The following is a 22,265-nucleotide window of genomic DNA, read 5'->3' as shown; positions in this document are numbered from 1 at the left end:
GTAGGGAAATATAAGCATGGCCTCTCAACTTCTATACAGAAGTCTGAGCCCTTACAGAATTAATGGCAACCACAGAGATATTTCCTTTACAATGATGCTATAACATCTTTACCCTATACATTGTAGATTGCTTCCACTGACATGCTAAGAATGCCAGGAAAACCCCTTAGACTGAACCCAGTTAATTAAAAGGATTCACACAGATGGTTTGCCTGGTACTTTACAGAGGCAGCTAATTAAAGCAATGTTAGTCAGCACCATTAAAATGCCAGATAAAGCTTTGGGAACAGTCCTGATTAGCAAGCAAGGTTTACAAATAGAGCTTTGAGCAATGCAGTATATTTGCAGTTAATTAATCTGATTCTAACCTGTCTTTTCTAAGGCACAGAATAATGTATGCTGATATCAGTATTAATGACAAAATTCTTCAAAGCTCAAACCTGGCACTTATTAAAACAATCCACAATGACTCTAATTTCACATTCTACAGGAGAATATGATATCATGGGGGAGTCTGAACTCCTCTAATTAGCCATGATTTAAAAAGAATTAGAAAAGAAACCAAGGCTGAGTTAAGAAAATCAGTCACACACCAGCAAAGTTAGACAGAGAGAGAAACTGCACCAGACAGAAATTATATTTGGACATAGAAAAATAAACAAATCTTCCTTGCAGCTCCAGGCAAATGCTGTGTTTAGAGAGGATCAGTTGTGCTCTTCAATATGCCATCTCCAATATATGACTGTATATATTTTTTTGCAATAACAAGTAATGTGGTCTTGATCTGAAGACTTTTTAAGACCTGACTCTGTGCAATAATGAAGTATGTCCAGTCACTTAATGTGCTAACAGATGACCATATGGACAGGCCTGTGCATAGGACTTAAATCATGGTCTTATGTCCTGTAATTGAAACTGACTTCTCTTACAATTATTTTATCAAATGAGACTTCAATTCCCTGAAAGGAGGTTGTAGGGAGGTGTGTGTCAGTCTCATCTCCCAGGTAACAAGTGACAGGATGAGAGGAAATAGCCTCAAGTTGCATCAGGGCAGGTTTACATTAGGTATGTTTAGAATGTTTTGACAGACAGGCTTGTCAAGCATTGGAACAGACTGCCCAGGGAAGTGGTGGCATCCTTATCCCTGGAAGTGTTCAAAAAACATGTGGGTATGGCACTTGAGGACATGGTTTAGTGGTGAACATAGTGCTGGAACTAAGTTGAAAGTTGGACTTGATGATTTTAATGGTCCTTTCCAACCTTAATGATCCTGTGATTCTCTGGTTTAAAATAGCCAGAGAATTTCATCCCAAATTCCAGACAGGCAGCTGTAGATGTGTTTTGGGCTGCATGTAATGATTTAGCTGTCACAGGCCCACCTCTGTGATCAATTAAAAGAAATCCAGATGAAAACAACTACCTAGTGCAGCTCTCTCTGCCATCATTTTCCAAGCAATAAAAGTTTCACCATCCTCCTTCCTTATTTAGAAGCCACAGTTTAAGGGCATTTGGTGATTTCCTACAGAACTGAGTGATATACCAAGATAAATCTGCAGTAAAATTTACTCTCTTCATCCAACACTCTGAAGAGTCATGGTGAGTCATTCAGGTATTGGTCTTAGCAAATGTCAGACCACAAGCCACCCACTGCTTTTGGACAGGCATCCCACATGGGCACAGCAATGTCCTGCACAGGCTCTGTGAACAGGGCCTTGTCTCCAGTCAAGGACCATCTGTGTTATCCTTTCCTTTCTCCTTCCATTTTAATTTCTTTCCAGTCTTCTGCTCTTCTAGTTGTTCAAGGGGCAAGGAGATAACTAAAGGTTTGTCAGTCTTTCCTCCTGCTTTCCATGAGATGACTCTCAGAAAACCCAGGAAAGAGATTTAAGTTTTGGGAGGCATCCCAGTCCTGAAAAGGGCCTCTTTATCCATGTTTTCCAATATTTGGGCATAAATAGTAGCTGAATTTGTCAATTGAATTTTTTTCTGATGACTTTTGAAGGATTTCTTAATTAGAGCATACATCTTGCCATTCCAGACTGTGCATTACTAGCAAACCATACAGCAAGTGCCAAAAGCAATGCATTTCTGTGCCAAACACAGATGTTGTCAGGACTCTGTACTCTTTATAAGATTTTGGAAAGGTGTCATTTGACTCTTGATTGCTTTGAAATAATGATGAATCCAGTGCTTCACCTGTGGGAGTGCAAATACCAAGTGTGTCAGGCAACAAAATGTCAGGCAAGAACCCTGACTAGCTGACTTCTGCCAGTCTCCTACAGAATGGACTTTGCTGACCCCATACACTCTCAGATACTGTAGTACATGTATGTTCCACAGACAGATTTCACATTTCCCATTTAAAGTATTAATATTTGATGGACCAATGTAATTAATATATGCTTTTATGGAAAACTAAATGTGTTTAATGGCAGTGCATACCAGCAGAAAACTGCCTTTTCACTTGAGCTCACAGCAGAAAAATGTACATTCTGTGGTGTCATGGTTTCACAGAAAAATATCTCCAGGTTTATCTGATAGGTAATGAAAGGGACTGTAGGAAAACCTGAATATTCAGGTTTCTTTTACATGAAAGCCCAAACCCACTGATTGAAATTTCAGCTGCATTCCTAGAAATTTACTGTGATTTGGGCTCCAGAGAACAAACACTCCACTGTTACTTCCACAGAGCCCTTGTTTGAAATGTCTTTTCCCATGCTGAGATGCTAAATTCATGTGAATATAAATATGTAGTGCCAGGTTCACTGCCCAAGCAGTATCAAGTAACTTACATTTCATGGGAAAAGTGTACTTCCTTTGCACAGTTTATCAACTGCTAATAGCCAAACAATCTAGGGGATGTTTTAGCATAAGGTATGGATAGCTTTATGTCTTGGAAAAACATTTAACCCATGTGGTGCAGAACTCAATATGATCCTGAGTTGAAACCCTGCTAGAACAGTGCTGTTGATAGTGGGATTCTGTGTGCATGCAGTACCTCATGCCTTTTACATTAAACCATGAAAGAGCCATGTACAGGTAACAAGTAGGCACATAGCCATACCCCTCTGTCCTAATACCAAATGCTACAGAACAAGGGAAAACACTGCAGCCTGAGACAGGGCCATGAGTGCTGGCATTGCAGTTGGTTGTCAGCATCCTAGGATTAACTGGGACAGTCACCTCTAAGTGTCATTTACCAAAGTTCAGCAAGATAGTAGCATATCACTTGTACTTTGCAGCATTACAGAACTTGTCCTTTCATAATAAAGAGAAATGAAGAAGGGAAGTTTTCCCTCCACTGTATTTTATGACATTGTTAATTTTCAAGAACATTTGCATGAAATGTTCCTTTCCTCTTGCTTCCAGAAGACTCCCTTTTCTCAGTAAGCAGCAAAGTCACCGGGAAATCCTGTGAATACAATGGCACCACCTACCACCATGGAGAAATGTTTGTGGCTGAGGGGCTTTTCCAAAACAGGCAAGCAAACCAGTGTGCCCAGTGCAGCTGCTCAGTAAGTAACAGGATTTGACAGATCCCTGCTCTGTCTATGCTCCAGCTCTCCTTTCTAGAAGATATGACACTGAAATATAAGCAATGCATAGCAAAGGCTGGGATTGAGAATTAATGATGAAACTCATGAGAGTGCTCAGAGCTGGTGAGAGTGTGCAGTACTTGGTAAATAAATGCCAGATGACCTCTTAAACACAGTGCACAATGCATATCCTGCATCGGCTGTGACTGAGCTTACAGTGCACAGGCAGCAGGTAAAAATTGCTGCTTAGAATATATAGAAGATTTCCCTTCAACCTAACTGGAAAATACAGCACTAAACCAATAACTGATTTCATTTAGACTGGGCTGATAAGTAAAGAGCCACAAGGCTGGGAGGGGACAGCATTGAGCTGGCACTGGGCCACAGAGCCATTCCTGAGATGTCACAATTCAAATCAATTATTTGAGCACTCACCCAGTGACTCTTCAGAGCCTGTCTGAACCAAAACATCCCTCTCAATCCAACCAGCTCTTCAGTATCAACTACTGGCAGCTCTCTACTTCCTCTCATAAAATCATCATCATATTCTTCATGAACTAATAATTTCATAGGCCAAGTACTGAACAGACTGCTCTAATCTAATATTCTGCTTTTTGCATAGAGTGGCATTTATGTAAACACATATTTAAGCATGTCCATAAAAAAAAGAATATACAGTACCAGACAATCAACAACTCCTTCTAAATTCCCATTTGTATTTTACTGGCAGGAAGGAAATGTGTACTGTGGATTGAAGACTTGTCCCAAGTTAACTTGCTCTTTCCCAGTTTCTGTTCCGGAGTCCTGCTGTCCAGTTTGCAGAGGTATGTTCAAGCCCAGTCACAGAAGGACAGGCTCTGAATTTACTCTTTCCCTTTCAGAGCCCTCTCTGTGCACCAGCACTGTCACTCAGGACACTTTCTCCAAGTTTCCCATTTAATTACAATCCAATGCATGTTGGGAAATTACTCTGTGAGTGCCAGCAAGGTAACGTTGCTACCTTCGTTTTTTTAAATTGAAACAAGGTGAGAATGCTCAAATGATAAAGTTGCATCCCCTTAATGAGGTAAATCATTACCTCAAAATGAGATAATGATTACCTTTTTACCAAAAATCACCCTTTTTACCAAAAAAAAGGGCTTCAAATGATGTATTGAAGTAGCTGCCATTACTCTGGGTAGAGAAGCTTTGTAATTTCTGTCTGACTAGTTAGCAGACCTACTCAAGTTGTGCAAGACATGAGAATTTCAATTCAGAGGCAAGGGCAATTACTCCAATTTAAACAGGTATCAGACAATACTCAGGTGACTTCAGTACTTTACTAGCAATTGCATTTTGGATCTTGTACCCACAGGACACTTGATTCTAGGGGCCTTCCCAGCCTCTCTGAATGTCTAAATCTAATTGTCTGTCTAAAAGCCCAAAATGTCTAAGAATTTCTAAATGTATTTTATCTCAATATTAGTATTATGGCACTTGAGCCACCACTTTCAGGGTATCTAAGCATCTATGGCCTGTTCTCAAAGATGCAGATATGCACTTAAAGGTACCTGTGCTTTTCAGAAGGGCCACTCAAAATATCAATGATGCCAGGATGCTTTGAAAATCTCCCCTGCTTGCACCTTTGTGCTGTTGCATTCTTTTGATATTCTGCTTGTTTGAACTCAGTGCTACTGCATGGTAAAAATAAGTAGTATTATCTAGTTAGTTGTATAATTTTCCCTATGGTGCAAGAGCTGTGAAATACAAACCAGCATAGTCCCACAGCCCCTGACCTGAGGAGCTGGCTGAGTGCACACACTGAACCAAAAGCTCTGAGCAGTGGAGGGCTGAGCCAGCAGGAAGGTACTTGAGAGTGCATCAGTGCTAATAAAGCAGCAGGATGCAGAGAGAGGTCTGTGCAGTTTGAAGGAATGAGTCTTGCACAGAAGCTGTGTAGTCCTGTCAGTGCAGCAGGGTGACAAAGCTGCTTCCTCTGGGGACCCTGCAGTGGCAATTAACCTATGTGTGGCACCATGGAGGACCTGAGCTGATCTCTCAGGAGGGCAGTGCTCTGTGCTGCATGAACACATCACCTCAGACAGAACAAGGATGGGGATCTCTCTGCAGTTCTCCTTTGCACAGAGATTGGTCCTCATTCTTTGCTGCTTTGCCATGTTACTCCATAGTATCTTTACAAATCTTGAAACTTTTTGCCAGACAAGCTGCTTGTGAAGCCACCTGATCTCAAACAAACAAAGTGATAGTACTGTTCCCAGGAAGAAATACAGTGATAGACTGTTTTAAATGTAATACACTGACAGTTAATTAAAGTAAATCCTTGTTAATTGTCTGATGTCAGTTACCAGGTAGTTATATGAGCTGTATCTGAAATCAGCCTCTTCCAGTTACAAAAATCAATCTGACTTTCAAAGTACAAAGTATCAAACATAGCTATGCAGTAAACCAGCCTTGCACTGGAGAAATCAGTCACATCAGACACAGTCACTAATGAGAAACCAGTTCATTAGCATTTCCATAGCAGAGGTGAGATTACATCAGATTATGCATTAGAGGCGACCCACTGTCTGCAGTGATCCAGGGCTTTTTTAATGTATTCTCCTCTCTACTGCTCTTATTTAAAAATGGTAAAACGATCATTTATCTCATAATCTACCTTGTCCTTTTCAATATGGCAGAAGCTCTTTTATCTCGTCGCTGTGTTTTCTATGAAATGCAAACCTAAACAAAATATTTGCAAAGATCTAGCTCAGCTCACAGGGAGGAAACTGTGAGTCAGTTTCTGCTTCCTGCATGGCCAAGTATATTACTATCAAAATTTGCTGATTTTCATATTCATTCCTCTGCTACTGACTAGACCCTAATACAGCTGTAAAGCCAGGTGAGACTTTTCCCCTCTGTATCTCCCAAAGTGTTGCACAGTTACTCCTCTAATGGATACTGTTCTGCTTCATGTACAGGAGATGGAGAATTATCATGGGAACATTCTGATGGAGACATATTCCGGCAGCCAGCCAACAGGGAAGCTGTAAGTGGGACCTACAGTTTAAACACAAATTTCTTGCTGTGCTATGCATGGCAGTACATTGGGAAAAAAGAGAAAAGGATGATAATGGGTCTGAATACCTGTTGCCTCATTCTAGGTTCTGTGAATCTAGCCCAAAACAGGTTTCTTTCACTCAGCTGAATTCATGAATAATACTGAATTAGAGCAAGAGCTCCTGAAGTCCCTGGATTTTGTTTTTTCTGTATATGCTCTATAAGAATAAAATTTGACAGTATTAGTTTGCTATGCAAGAATTGCTCTTAAATAATAATTGCAAATACTTGCTTCCCAGTTCACATACACATATATTTACTATAGGGCTTCACTGTCTTTGGTGGTAGAAGTTATCCATTAACAACTTACTGCTCGAGAGATGATTTTTGCAACATTTGGAGAGAATCTGTAGGGCTTTTAAGCATTAGGTGCACTACTTAAATACATGAACCAGCATATCTTTGGGTGAGTGGGAAGAATCATGTCTATAAAATAAGGACTGTAATATGAAACATTCAGGTTCATGGGCATTTAGGAAAATGATTCTCTGAAAAGGAGCAGTATTTTTAGAAAACATGCTATGCGCTACTACACCTACTTTTACACAGCAGTACTCATTCCCTACTCGTACCCCTTGTTCACTGGAGTGAAACATTGACTCTCCTGCTGTCTTTCTGTCCCCAGAGACACTCCTACCACCGCTCCCATTACGACCTGGCAGCCAGCTCAGGCAGGCAGGCAGTGAACGTGCCCCGATTCCCCGGTGGCAGGAGTAACCGCGGGGTCCTGCCGGACCCCCAGCAGGCCTCCGGAACCATCGTCCAGATCGTCATCAACAACAAGCACAGGCACGGCCGAGGTAAGGACAGGCGCTTCTGCCAGGATTGCTCTGGGTCAGGATCAGCCACCTAGAGCTCAAAAAGGCCTCTCAAAATATACAGCAGAATCTTGAAAATTCGCACTATTTGAGAAATCCAATGCAAATCAGGGAGGCAAAAGCAATAAGCTATGGAAGATAGGAAGTTCCTTCTTGACTGAGATCAGGTCTGCCTACATGTACAACATTGCATTTCACTCTGCAAAAGCAGTGTTGCTCTCTGAGTAACTTTGTGGGATTTTGCCCCATAATTCTGAGAGCTCATGTGGTGGCTGCCAGGGAAGTGAGTGCTTTGTGCCACAAAGGACACCACAATGCCTTTAGATTCACTAACTTGTTCACACAGTGACTTGTTCTGGAGGAAATAGTTTGTGGCTATTTTCTTTACACTCTCTCCTATTTTGTAACTTTATAGCTGCAAACAGCTTATATTTCAACTGCCCTGCAAATCTCAGACCATAAAGCTTTGCCACAGTATCAGGAGGTTTTCTGCCTCCAAGACTTAGCAAATTATTCTCATGAAAGACAGTCTTGTGTCTTCCCCCACCTTAAACAAGTTTCCTGAGACAGTGGGATATAAGGGATATCTCCCTCCCCTGTGACTAACACAAGAGGCAGAGTAGGCAATTAGCCTGTACTGGATGCCTGAGCTGTAGACAGGCAAATTGAACAAATATAATGATTCTCAGTGTAAAGAATCTTTTAGTGCCTTCTGCTAATAGAATATAGGACATGCTACGTTTTGGGGACAGCAGAATCTTAAGCCCATGTGGCAAACCATATTCAATTCATGCTCCTCATGCACTAGAGGAAGGACAAAAATAAAGGGAAAATACCAGAAATACCAGTTCACCAGTTAGTGGGACTGCAGGTTTTGTACAGTAAAAAGGTTGGAATGCTCAGTTCCCACAGGGGGTGTACCTCTGTGAAGAGACGTCTGCAGGAACTGGCCTAGGAAGCTATAAAAGAAATAGCTGTAAAAACATATGCTCAGAAGAGCATCTATCCATAAATACCAGTCAGCATACTTAGAAACTACCACAAAGAGTTAAAATCCCTTGTATTAGGGCCAACTAATCTTTTAAGGTATTAACTAACAGAAGGAATGTTGGCTATAGGATCTTTATTATCCACCTGAACAAGCATGAAAAAGCATTCAGATCATGCCAGTGTTTTATGGTGAATCTAGGAGCAGGAATCTCCACATAGTGCAATGTCTTTGACATGTAATTTGCACATGAAGACATCATCAAAGCAGTTTCTAACTGACTTGTTTCAGCAAATAGAGGACATACAGACGAGCAGCATATTTCTGGTTGCAGTATAACTTCAGACACTCACTGCCTGGAGAGTGTCTGAGAGATCCCCCTGATGGAAACAGGAATGCTGACCATGTGTTTTCTTTTGTTCCTGTGCAATTAACAAGTGTTTAGTAATTAATGCACATGTCCCTTGAGACACATTTCAACAAGTTAAAGAACAAACTCACAGCTCTTCTGACATGCAAATACTATGTGGTTGTGAGGATACAGATTTCTCATTCTGAGCATGAAGAGCACTAAAAACAGGGTAACTAGAAGTTATTTGCCAGTATTTGGCTTCTACTAGAGTCTTCATCTCCTGCCTCAGAGTATTTATTTAATTTTCTGTGTCAAAAAACCTTTAAAAGACAGAGTATGTATCCATACAATGTCATGTATTATCCCTTCACCTGTCAGGGAGAACTCAGAAGTATTTATGTCCATAAACGATTTGGAGAACTCTGGCTGGGGGAAAAGAAGTCCATGGAAGCATACAAATTAGCAATATTATGCTATTTAGGCATGTAAGAAGCCTGCTGAGCAGCTGAGTACTTACCAGTTTTTTCATTTATAGTTCTTTCTCCCATGTTCTTAGTTTACAGATAAAACTTCACATTTATTTGAGAAACAAAACTGTTTCCTATCTCTAAAAAAAATCCCATGTCTTAAAAAAAGTTAAAAAGTGGCAAATTACTAACGAAATGATAGCATAAGCTCATGAAAGACATTGCAAAAAACACTCCCCATAAATCTCAGTAACTCACTAAAATATATAAACCAGTTGGTTACATCTGTTACCAGTTAGATATAAATTTCAGATTACAGATAAAATTTAAATTGCTTTTGAAAGTTACAGGCAAAATAGGAACATATTTTACAAATAAAAAACATTAATAAAAATGATGGCATATTAGAAGAATTGGAAATATTTACAACATATCCCAGCTCACTTTTGTTGCTTTTAGAAATCAGGCAGTGCCCTTTCTTTCACCTTGTTAGGATTAGTTTGCATTTTTCTTTGTGTTTATAAAATATTTAAAAAGAAAGAAGTAGGATTTATAGGACAAATGGAAACATGGTGTAAAGTGATTTAATTCCCATCAACTGCTGGGTGACCCAAAGTGGCTTCTACGAGGCATGGATTTTTCCACTCTCTTTGTGTCAGCTATATTTCTGTGACTCCCAGGGGCTCTGATGAATAAATATTCTGAACTTCTTAGAAGCTTTTGGAATGAAATTTCAGTCCCTAATGAATCTTTTCAAGATTTCTTGTGATTCCAAAAGCCAAATGAATTTATATACCTATTGACATACCTATTTCCACAAAGGAATTAAACTCCATTTTGCAAGTATTCTGTGGTTTTTTTCAGTGTGCTACGTAGCAGAACTCTCATGTACAAGCAATAAAAGGCCTAGGTATCACTAATCCAGCCAGCTGATAGCATTGCTCTCACTGTAAAGGCTGTGTTCAGCAAATGGCTGGAGCTGTGCAGGTGACTCAAATGACATGAACCTGTCATCTCCAAATTGAATTCAAATGCAGCCAAAGCCACTGTAGCAGGCTGTGTCCTGTGTGTGGACAGAGAATACGAGGGGAGGGAGTGAGTTTTCTAAGCTGGCTAATGCATAACTGAAATGCATGAACTGGGGGGGAGCTACTCAGACACTTGACCTTCACTGTTTTCCTCAAAACTTAATGGACATCAGCATCAGCAGAGTTGGCATCAAGGAAAAACTGCTCAGAAAAGGGTGATCACAGGCTCAGATTCATTTTAAATAAAGGAACTACAAGTTAAAATTAAAAAGCAGAGAAATGGGCCTGAGATGCTAACAGATGATGTAGAGACACTACTTTAAACAATGTGCATGAATTAAATGAATATTTATAGACAGGTAGTAAGTGAACAAACCTTTTCCACTTGAACTTTTTCTTCTTTTTCTTTTCTTCTGTAGTTTGTGTTTCAAATGGCAAAACATACTCACATGGTGAATCTTGGCATCCCAATCTCCGGGCCTTTGGAGTCGTAGAGTGTGTGTTGTGCACCTGCAACATCACCAAACAAGAATGTAAGAAAATTCACTGTCCAGAACAATATCCCTGCAAATACCCTCAGAAAGTAGAAGGAAAATGCTGTAAAGTCTGTCCAGGTAAAACAAAGTTGATCACAGACCACCTTTTTGCTGTGCATGTTAAAGGGCTTGGCTCAAGCCTCCTGACCACAAGCTCTGATGTGAACAGCAGCAGCAGCTGTGCCATGTTCCAGTGTGTGTGCAGGGGCCTCAGTGTGAGACAGGCAGAGCTGCTGGGCAACCTCTCCTCTTGCTGCTGCTCCTCACACAGGGGACGTGCTGCTGGCACATGTCCTTAGCAGTCACTGCCTTTCTCTCTGCTGTTAACATGACTTCCTGATGCTCATTTTCAGAGTATTACAGAAATGTATGCAGAAAGTTCATTACTCCCATCCTTCCCCCACCACAGTGCCAACAGAACCTTCAAATATTTTCCAGCTTCTAAAATCCACGTGGAGATAACATCATTTCTGCTTTTTAAAATGTACCAGAAGGATTCATAACTCTGATTGGTGTCAGTTACATAACTTAATCCTTAAAATAAATACTAACTTATCACAGATTTAGCATTGTGTCTATGCTGCACTAATGATAAAACTTATGTAGACATTACTAAAATAAATGCTTACAGCTAGTGAAAAATCTCCTAAAAGAATTCTGCTGATGGTTTGCCAAATGAAAAGCCATGTTTCATTTAATAAAAAAGGTAAAGGACTGTCCAGTTCTCTTATGTGCCTTTAAACCGTTCCCTTATGTACCCATTTCTGTGTTTATTTGTCGATGCACTGGGCAAGAATGCTCTGAGGAAATAAGCTGCTCAGCCACTGTAGAAACATTCGTAGAATGCACACTTCCCATCTTCTCCTGCTAGTCTTGCTTACTGGGAGAAAACCACGATGTAGTGGCAGTAGGCAGGCAGGAGGTGTGTATCTAGGTCTTTTGGAAACTTGTGAAGAGAGATCCACAGATTTCATTGGAAGAACTGCCAACAAAGCCTGGCTAACAGGCTTCAATAGAAAACATAGTGGCAAAAAGGAGGTTACTGCCTTGTTTTTTGAGATCCTATGTACCTATTTTTAAAAAACCTGAACCTTTTCCTGCAGTCTGTCTTGTGCATGTGGAGATGTATTAATTGTTAGGTGTTTCCACAAAAAGTGGTCTGAGCCTCTAAGTTGTATCATCTCTCTTATATTCCTGCCTAACTGTCAATTGCAAACAGAGTAATTACAATTTCTACTTATGCTCTACAACTTTACCAGGTGGGCAAGAGATAATGTGTGCTGTGGCTGGCTCAGGGTTGCACGTGGCTGCTGCCAAGCAAAATGCAAACCTCATAGATTCTTTTCCTCAGCAAAATATTAATTTGGGCCTCTTCACTCTAACCAACCACCCATTTTCATTTAGTTCTTTTACTACCCTGAGATTTCTAACATAATTTCAAAATATGCTTGAAAAGTAGACAACAGGTTCAAGACTTGTGAGGAGTCTCCAGACCACATTGTTGTACACAGCTCATGCCCTTAGGAAACTGAATTAGAAGTATAAATACTGTCTTACCACCATGGACAGGCTACCAGAACCTGGCAGAACACTGTTAAATGTCTGTGTTAACAGCTGGAGATGGATTTGTGTGGCCATATAAATGAACATTCTACTTTCAAACTAACCATTCTTGGCTATTGATGCCAAGTAAATTCTGGAGGACTTGATTATAGTTGTAGTATGTGCTCTGTCCTTTTTGTTTTTTTAACAGAAGATGTGCCAAGTCAAACCTTTGACAACAAAGATTACTTCTGTGGGAAAGAGACATTTCCTGTCTATGAATCCATTTCCACAGAGGAGGGAGAAACCATCAGGAAAATTGCAATAGAGATTGAAAAGCCACCTCAAATAGAAATACATGTGTGGACTATTAAAAAAGGTGAGTTGAGAAAGTTCTTTCTTTAAACAGTGCATTACCTTCCATTAAAATCTGTAAACAGGATAGTTTACAGATTTTAAGCATTTTGCTGTTCTTTTGGCTCTTTAGGATATCACTATTACAGCCACTTCCAACATACTCAAATTTTTCTGTACAAAACACAGAAACACACAAAGCTGTAGTTCTACTAACTCCTACCCTTCATTGGGAGCAAAAGCACAATGACAAACAGGTTTTCAGTATTACTCTGTGAAATTTATTGCAGGTAAATGGGTAGTAGGGTTTGAAACAAGTGCCTGGAGGCTCTTACTTAGGATGGACTAAAAAGCTTTTCATTGAAATCAGTCTGCCCTGTCTGCCATGTGATGATACACCCATGATGGTGCATATAGAATATGGGCAAAAAATGCGTTAAGGATGGAAGCAATATCTTTTACTAGACTAACTGGTAAAATTAGAACAAAATAGAGAAGCGTTCAGAAGCCCAAGCACTACTGCAAATTGTGAACTTTCAGTGTAATAAAAATTATCACCAGCTTCATAAAAATCATCTCTATCTACTTTAAGCAAAAAGCATATGATCCTCATGGGTAGCCCTCACACAGTGCACCCTTTTGCATGGAAATGATACATCTCTAGGTGCTTAAAAGGAGAAAGCCAAGGCCAAAGTGGGAGCAGAAAAGAAATCACAGAACACTGGGTGCTTCACAACTACCCTGTGTGTTAAAAAGCCACCAAGCCTAATAATGATTTGACAGTCATGTTGCCTGCTGGCTCAAAATGGTATCTGACTGCAGAATTATGCTGTTTTTCTCCAAGACACTGGGACTTTTGGCTTCTGTTGTAATCTTGCATTTACTTACAATTAAAAAGGATTCAATGTTTTGGAAAAGAATTGGCTAATTCTCACACCCCTCACAAACTCGCTGCAATCCCAGCTTCACAGGAGAATAGTTTTACAGGGGAATAGCAAAAAAACAGAGGGATGGAGAAACAGAATTTAAAAAAGAATAGACTGAAAATTTTATAAAAAGGCAGGACAGAACTCCAGGTTTAGAACAATGGGCAGATTTCCAGTAACATGCACTTCTCATTTCTTTGCTGAAGGGATTCTGCATCACTTCTATGTTGAAAAATTGTCCAAGAGAGAATTTGAAGGACTTCCTTACTTCAAGTTGATAACAAGGACAACCCTTAGTAAGTAAAATTCTGACCTACTGTGGTTTCTACTCTCCATATAATCATAGCCATGAAAAACATTCTCTGTTACTCATCCCAGTCAAATGGATATACTGAAATTTCCTCTAGTATATGATCACAATATTTGATAAGTTGATATTTAATTAATCAAAGTAGAGTAATTTAAAATATAGATACATATAACAGTAGTTCATGTACATGCTGTCTTAGTCTCTTGTGTTTTGATAAAGTCCAATATAGGATCTTTTCTGCCCATGCTAGAGTAAGTCTGAAATATGACTAATGTCAGCACAGCTGCAGAATTTGGATTTATTTATGTAACATGTCAAGTTACCCCAGTGTTTTAGAAAGTAATTTAAGGGGAAAAAATCAGATCTTTTTAAAGGGGTTCTACATGCGCTTATGTTGTACTTGAAAGATTACTTTTCTATGTTCTTAACAACACCTTCATTATTAAAATATGTTTTATGAAAGGACAAGTAGTACTTTTATCACTCTTGATTCAATTTGGTTTTTGTATTTCATCCAGTTTGGGATTGTGACAGTAGTTAACAATTAGTAATTCGGCTAATTTGCTAACTGAAATAGGATATAGATATTTTTAATTCCTAGTTCTTTTGTATTACAACTTGACCTTTTTTTCTATAACTTTTTTCCTAGTTAAAAAGTCTTTTTCCCAGAAATAATATATTCTTAATTGTTACAGACCTCTTGAGATACAAATATGTTTTCATATAAAAAATTCCCTCACTTTTTCTGTCAGCCTTCCAGAAGCTTGTCATTGTTATTTGCAATGTATTCTAGTAGCCAGTAGTATTCTAGTTACCAGGACAGCATGCATTTCTATTACCAATATCATAAATGTGTAGAAATATTATTTTAGATCACACTTTGTATTAGGCACAGGTAGGAGGAGTTCACAGTACATTAAACATTTAGCTGTGCTGCTTCTCAGCTTTTAAATACTTTGGTTTACCAGGGTATCCAGTGTCATGAAATGGTTGAATAAATAGACCCAACTTACAGGACTACTTAATTAAAGAAAATAGTAATATTCGGATCCATATTTATTTTTTTAACAAAGTTATTTTGCATGGAATATGTTACATGGTTGTAGGATGCTTCAAATATTTTCCATGGGAGGATTGGACATTCCCTCTCTGACCATTGTGAATCAGTTGGTTTGCTGAGTGCTTGTAAATGTCTTCAAAGTCCCTGTGCCCTTTTCTAAGTCAATATCTGTCTCCTTTGTGTTTTTGTTTTCAGGCCAGTGGAAAATATTTAGCGAGGGAGAAGCTCAGATCAGCCAAATGTGTGAAAGCAGAGTGTGCAGGACTGAGCTCGAGGATTTGGTAAAGGTTTTGTACCTTGAAAAGTCTGAAAAGGGTCACTGTTAAGGGAGACAGCACTGGAGGGAAAAACACAAGAAAACTTCTGAAAACTTGGATCTGCAGCTGGACTGCAGGCTTATTTTGCTTAAGTCAGCAGTTGCCCTAAACCCCAAAACTATAATGCAGTAATTATTCACATCATGCACAGCAAATTTGCTGCTTTATGTGTAGTGGTCTGTGTCAACTGTTCAAATATCTCCTCCAAAAGACTAGAAGGCTCTGTGTTACTGGTGGGGGAAGGAGAAAAAAAGACTGTGCTTTCCTAGAGTTGCATTTCTTTGCAAGGTAAAAAGAGAAAACAGAACATTTTTACTATTGTTATTTGGCAAGTTATTCAAACTAATGAAAAGAAGGACGCCTAATAAATGTGCAGGAGCTATGGAGAGCATTATATCCTGTCCTGAATTTATACCATTTCTGGTGTTGAAATGACTCATGGATTTCTTGTAGTAGTGGAGGAAAAATAGGAGTGATACAATATTCATGTTGGAGACATAAAAACCAGATTTAAACTAACAGACTCATTAGCAGCCTGCCTTTGGGATGATGTCTTGTAGTTGAGCAAACAAAGTCCATAAACTGAACAGCAGGTGTTAGTGGCAATCAATATATTTTTGTAGCAATTGGAGCAAATGTTGGCTTTCAAGTAGTTTTCACTGTTTCTTCCACCCACTTCTCTAAAAGTGTTAGCTCCCTATCATAACCCTAATAACTTCATTCTTCTGAGCCCTATTTACACATGCTCTTGGCTGGTAAACCACCTTCTAAAGTGATGTGGCAGAAAGTGGTGAAGTACTTGCAGTATTTTCAAAACACCTAAAGCATTAAAACTCATGATTAATAATGCCTTAAAAGTTGTGACAGAATTTAATTTTTTTGTTCTGATTTGTTACAAACATAATCTTCATTTTTCTGAGGGTGACCTCTCAATTCTCATGTTTCAAGAACAGCAATCTCCCATGACAAACAACAAACAGCTATAGGCTTGTAGAGCACAACAAGCAGCTGCTTGTTGTGACAACTGTTATCTTCAGGAAAAAAACTCAAATCTGAGAGATTCTGTTAAATTTAGTATTGCACGTCTGCAGTGTGTTTAAGAGAAGTGACTTTCATCTGCAGAGTAATTATAACAATTTGAAAACTGTTTTCACCAAAATCCTGCACTGCCCTGTGGCTGCAATATTGGATTAAATCCCAGGATGCAAGTGACTCTGCCTGCTTTTGCTCCCATTTTCTACTCCACAAGCAGACAGGAATAGTGCTGTTCAAACACAAGCTAGGAAACAAAGCTTTATGGAAATGGCCTGAGCCAGGGGCTGGAGCTTCACAGGGAGTGAAATCAACACTGACAGGAAGGATTTTGAGGTTTGTCATTCTGCCAGTGACAGCACTCAAGGGTGTCCACATTCCTAAAGGGATGAAGTTGTGGGAGAGGTTGGTGCTGAATGCCAAAAGCCCATTCAGGCAGAGCTTCACAGTGGTGAGGGGATCCTTGGCTGGGGCAGCAGACCCTGGCAGCCTCCATCAGCAGTGCAGGCCTCAGGACCAGGCTTCTCCATGGCACCCAGGATCTGGCCATGCTGTGTGTGTGTGAGTGGGATGCAGGGCTTCTCAACAAAGAGGAGCAAGTGAGGAGAACAGACATGAAGGTGAAGGAAAGGCTGAAGGGAATTAGGAGAAAACATACAGGGTGATGTCAGGACCACCCTGCTGTCCCTAGGGCTGCACAGAGAGCAGATGAGATTTGGGCATACAGGCCATTTGAAAGTGCAGCAAGTTGAAATGCAGGAACACCTGGCTAAGAGAAATCCTCTATCACTGTTCATGAGAAGGAGAACTAAGTGAACTGTCCTGTCACCTTTCCAGGGGACTGATGCTTCCATAAGTCCTGTCCTGGTGTTGGAAAGGGGTGTAGCATATCTAAACAAAGGCCCTAAGACCTCACTGCACCAGAGCTGCAGTGTAACTGTAGAAGAAGCAGTTTGGCATAAGAAGCACTGATTGCACATGGCAACTACTGGGTTGAAATGTGCTGCAGGACTGTAAAATTTTATTATAAATCTTTAGGAAGAGGTTCTGAGGAATTGTAGTGTTCTGGTGAGAAGACCAGCAGTTGATTCTCACCTAACAGGCATCGTCTGTTTGTAGCAGTAGCTGGTGGCAAAAGACTAAGTGGAAAGTGTACAGTGTTTGTAATTTTTTTTATGAGGATGGCAACCTGCTTTTTTGGATTTGTGACAGGACTGGTGGAATCCAGATTGTGTATTTATTTTATAATAAACACTTCTTAAGAAAAGCAAAAAACAATCATAAGCATCATTTAGTAAAATGCAGTGTTGTGTTTTTCCGGTTTCTGGTCACTAAAGACAACAAAATACACAGTGTCATGTTTTGCATTCTCTTCATGAGATGTATGTCTGTTACAGTACTTATTTATGTACTTGTTGTATCACTTTGACCTGGTTTGATAAATTAATAAACTCTGAAGTTGATAATAAAATAAGATGGTTTGCCTAGGGTGCTGTTTGTTCAAGGTGTTTGGTTTCAGCTCCCTGTTTTCAAGTGGCTGCTGGCACCTCAGACAAATCTGAAGCCATGTGCCCAGCTGGGTGCAGTGCATGACTGCCTGCTGTGAAATCAATACTGAGATATGGAAGAGTCAGACTAGAAAATACCCAATTTAATTCAGCTTTCACCTACCCACCCAGATTAATTTTGAAAATCAAAGCATTGACACCCATATATGGAAAACAACCTAAGAAGAAATCAAGCATTGCCAACTGAGAGAACAGTACAGGACTTACTGCTTTCTGGGCAAAACATTCTGAAGCTCATAATAATTGGGGGAATGTTGATGGAATCATTCTGTGCTAATGCCTAAAAATGAGATGGTTTTCAGAAACATAAAGGAAAAAAATGTACATGGCTAGCAATGTTAACTAAAATGGAGAATATCAGCCTTGGCAAAGATGAGTGTTCAAAGTAAATAATTTTAAATCAGTAGGTACATCAAATCTTAAATCCAGAATATCTCTGGAAATTTCTAATGAAACTTGTTATTTCATCACACCCTGTATATTCGTTTTGGCCATCTTTTCATTTTAGAAGAAGTCTCTTGGGAGAATCCTTTCAATGAGAACACGCTCCAGGCACATGGGCCTGCTCTGCTCTCCTAACTCCATCAGGGCATTCACCTTCCTACTCGCTGAAGACTAAAAGTCATCCACTGTCAGGCTTGCACAGCTGCATCCCCATTGAATGTATTCTCTTGATTTCATAACATCCAAATGCTTTTTAGCAGCACACTAAATTTTATTGCTCACTTCACTCCTATCCCCTTCTCACGTACCAGGGTCATCTCTGGCTCCACATGACTCCACAGGTCAGGAGGGGCTGGGTGTGGAGGCGGGAGCCCTATTCACTGCTGTGTTCTTCTGAATACTTTGAAATACCCACACAAGTACAAGAGAAACAATGTGTCAGTCTAACTAACACTCTCCTTCTTCCTACACTATTCATTTTAAAAAAGGTCAAAGCATTTCACAATTCAGATGATGACTCCTTCCAAAATAATTGATAGCACATGAAGTATTTGCGTAATGTTGGTGTGCTCTAGTGCCTATTGTGTTATCCATCTGAGATGAAAGCCAAGATTTTAGTGATTTATTGAGGGAGGGGTGAAAATTGACAAAGTTAATTCTTATTTCCATTTATTACTTTTGTTAGAGGTTTAAAAAATGTCTTCATCTTTTGATCTGAGGTTTTGGACTGTTTTACTTTTTGGGTAAAGTATGTCTGCAACTACATGAGTATACGAGTATGAATCCACAACCCTCCCTTCTCACATAACACCAACCCAACCGTGAGCAAGAATGCAAAGCATCCAAAGCAAAAACAAGTAATTGATCTTAACCCTGCAAAACAGTTTTTAATGTAGGCACACTGGATGATAGTTCATTCAGTAAATGCAGTGAGCCTGATTGCACTACCACTTAAAGTAAAAACTCCCAGTCTGTCCTCAAGTGACCTCAGCTCAAGAGACAGAGACAGTACATCACACTAAGCATAACATGTGGCTAACTACTACAAACAGCACCCATACCTAATATCTCTCCACCAAGATCAAATCTATCTCCTATAGATTTACATTCCTCTTTCTCTCTGCTTTGTTCCAGGATCACACCACCACAAAATCAGGCGTGTTAAGGCCACAATAAATTAAAACTGTATTCTATTCCCACTGATGGAAACAGCAAAAATCCCAGTCTCTTTTAAAAGGGGTCATACAGATACATTCTGTACTAGCATTAAACTCACTGCAGTATACTCTAGAAATTTACGTGTACCAAAGGTAGATTTTATACTTTTCACAGATTCCCAGTCACTTCATGTTCCCTAGACAGAACTAGCCTGGTTCTCCCCAGCTCAGCTCTCTCCTCTGCCAACAGCTAGGATGGGACAATGAAACGGAGTTCTAATTATAGAGGTATAAATAGAAGTCTAGTGATGCTTAAGGTTTATATACTGGGATATTTCTGTTCCACATCTCTAAAAGGGAAGAGCCAGACTTCCCAGTTAACACATCCAGCTTGACATTAACATGGCATTTATTTTCATTTCCCATACTGAAGTGTTGGGCAGTGTGGCCAGCTTTTATGCTGCTAAATGCAATTTGTGGTAGCTGCAGCTCAAAAGAGACTGAAATAGTTTCTACACAAACTTTTCATAGTGTACTTAGGGTAGAATGGGAAGTGTTATAGAAACATCAAACAAGAAAAGTGAGCTCTTGGGCCAGCTTTTTCCTTAGTGAAATAAAAAGACATAATGTAGAAGTATTTATAGTTATGGCTGCATAGCTATCCATAACCGAATAGACAACAGTCACCAACTAATCAATCTTCACAAAGGTCTTTCTAGAAAAAGGAAGATTAGACTTTAAATGTGGTTATTTAAGTTAACAAAAAAATATTCTCAGAGACACATGTACTACTCCAAGTCATGATATGTTCCAGAAAGCTGAGTTTTCATATCTGAGATCATGTTTTCAATTCTGTGCTATTAGAAAATATTTCCTTGCTTTGAGTGCCATGTTATAAATCCACATAAGCCAAGTCTCACAAAATCTTTGGGTTTAGATCTAGCCAGGCAGTGGCATCCTTTCAAAAATGGTCCAATGACAACATTAAAAAGCATTAGGGGATGTTTACAATCAGAACTGATTATCCACTAAGTTTAACTTCATTTATATTAATGCAAACCACGTGTAAAATTATGCAACCAAATCTTACCAGTAGCCCTTCTCACTCACTTCACACTATGTAAATTATGATAAGAAAGTAAAAAAATAATAAAAAGAACAAAAAGAGAGCCATTTTGAGCTTCAGCAAATGTGCCAGAATTCTGGAAAGAAAACTCCTGCTGCTGTTTTGTTTGAAAGACTAAGTTTATAAATTATGGATTGTTTTCACAAACAAAACTAAAAGAAAAGCAGGTTTTCTTATTAATTTGGCCTACAGTCTCTTTTATTTTGCAATCATAAGCAACTGAAAGATTCTATTGATAATAATGGTCAAGCCCACAGAGACTTAAGAACTTACACCAGCTTTTCCCACCCTGATTTTTCTTCTTACTTCAAAGTCAGACATCTTTTAGAGATCTTTATAAACTGATGAGTCCCTGCTGAAGAGACTAGGCTCTTCCCATGACATCAGCCTATAACAAGCTCCCAATGTCTTTATAGTCTGCATGTGTTGGGAATTATTTACCCCATCTAAATGATGTCCATGATGAGATCACTCTTATTAAGACAAAACTATCATAACCACTGTGCTCATGATGATTGCAGCTCACATTAATGCATTAAGTGTCTAGGAAAATATACTTTTCAAGCAAAAAGTTAAGCAACCCCCAGAGAAACTGAGGACCAGAGAAACTTCTGACAGCTGCAAAAATGCATTTGAATACTGAACATTGCAAACTGCAGGTCTTTTTCCTGGCCTCGCCACCAAGCAGTGCATTTCTTAAGAGACTTTTTTTTTGCTGTGATTAAAATATTGAAAGGAGCTTCTGCTGGAGCAGTACCTCTATTAGAATAAAGTTTCAGGAAAATCTATCTGCTGGAAGACTTTCAAAGCCAAGAATTCACTAAAAGGCAAATGGGGTTTCCAATTCTTAGATTACACAGCTCAAATATAGCAGAAACTCACTCCCTGTCACTGTTCCCTTAAAATACATTTCTCCATAAATCTACATAATAGTCTTGAAGGCTTTTGTGAAATTCAAGTAGAAAAAGATACATCAAGCAGTATTTCAAAGGAAATTATTAGATCAAATTCTGTGCAAATCTGTCTATTTGCACATTAGAGGGACATCTGACCCAACAAAGGAAGGAGCACTTCAATCTGGACAGAAGGCACAAAAAATTAGGGAAAATATGACATTGTCTGTTATAAGTGTAAAGGAGAAAAACTTTTCTCATCTTCTCATTCTCATTTTAAATTGCAGTTTTCAGAGACATTGCAAATCATTAAGTGCTCTCCTGAAGTTGCTGAACAACTTGTGAAATCTTAATAGATTTCCAAACAGAGGTTCCTAGGGGACTGCTTAGCCCAGAGGATTAGTAAAGAGAGTAGGGCAGTTGTCACTTTGAGTTTTACTTCAGGGCAGTGGGCTGAACCCAGCACATCAACTTTTATTTCCATCTCAGAAATCACATCCAAAGACCTTGCTTGTACAAAAAGATTGCTCTGGTCTAGAGCCTGAAAGGCAGTCAAGGTGAACCCCAGGATCTCTTCCGGGGCTGCCTCCATCAGCCTTAAAGCCACTGCTACTGTTCTATGGTATGTTGCCTAACATATTTTAACAAAAAAAAAAAAAAAAAAGAAAAATAGTCAAAAACTATAGACTGCTCCGTGGCATCAAAATAACCT

General features: G+C 39.3%; 1 protein-coding gene across 2 annotated transcripts in view; it reads left to right on the top strand.

Annotated features, from left to right (window-relative positions):
• Window positions 1-17,839, top strand: part of CHRDL1 (chordin like 1) — a 35,118-nt gene extending 17,279 nt beyond the window's left edge. For both annotated transcript variants that reach the window (XM_031056072.1, XM_005419833.2), the window contains 8 exons: window positions 3,370-3,515; window positions 4,267-4,360; window positions 6,497-6,564; window positions 7,261-7,435; window positions 10,708-10,902; window positions 12,578-12,745; window positions 13,853-13,942; window positions 15,212-17,839. In XM_031056072.1, the coding sequence (XP_030911932.1) occupies window positions 3,370-3,515; window positions 4,267-4,360; window positions 6,497-6,564; window positions 7,261-7,435; window positions 10,708-10,902; window positions 12,578-12,745; window positions 13,853-13,942; window positions 15,212-15,342 (1,067 nt within the window). In that variant the 3' untranslated portion in view covers window positions 15,343-17,839. The remainder of the gene's footprint in view (window positions 1-3,369; window positions 3,516-4,266; window positions 4,361-6,496; window positions 6,565-7,260; window positions 7,436-10,707; window positions 10,903-12,577; window positions 12,746-13,852; window positions 13,943-15,211) is intronic.
• Window positions 17,840-22,265: the final 4,426 nt, after the last annotated feature.

The sequence above is a fragment of the Geospiza fortis genome, unplaced genomic scaffold (genome assembly GCF_000277835.1).
Source record: "Geospiza fortis unplaced genomic scaffold, GeoFor_1.0 scaffold157, whole genome shotgun sequence".
Classification (NCBI taxonomy): Eukaryota; Metazoa; Chordata; class Aves; order Passeriformes; family Thraupidae; genus Geospiza; species Geospiza fortis.
This window is presented reverse-complemented; position numbering and strand designations above follow the sequence as displayed.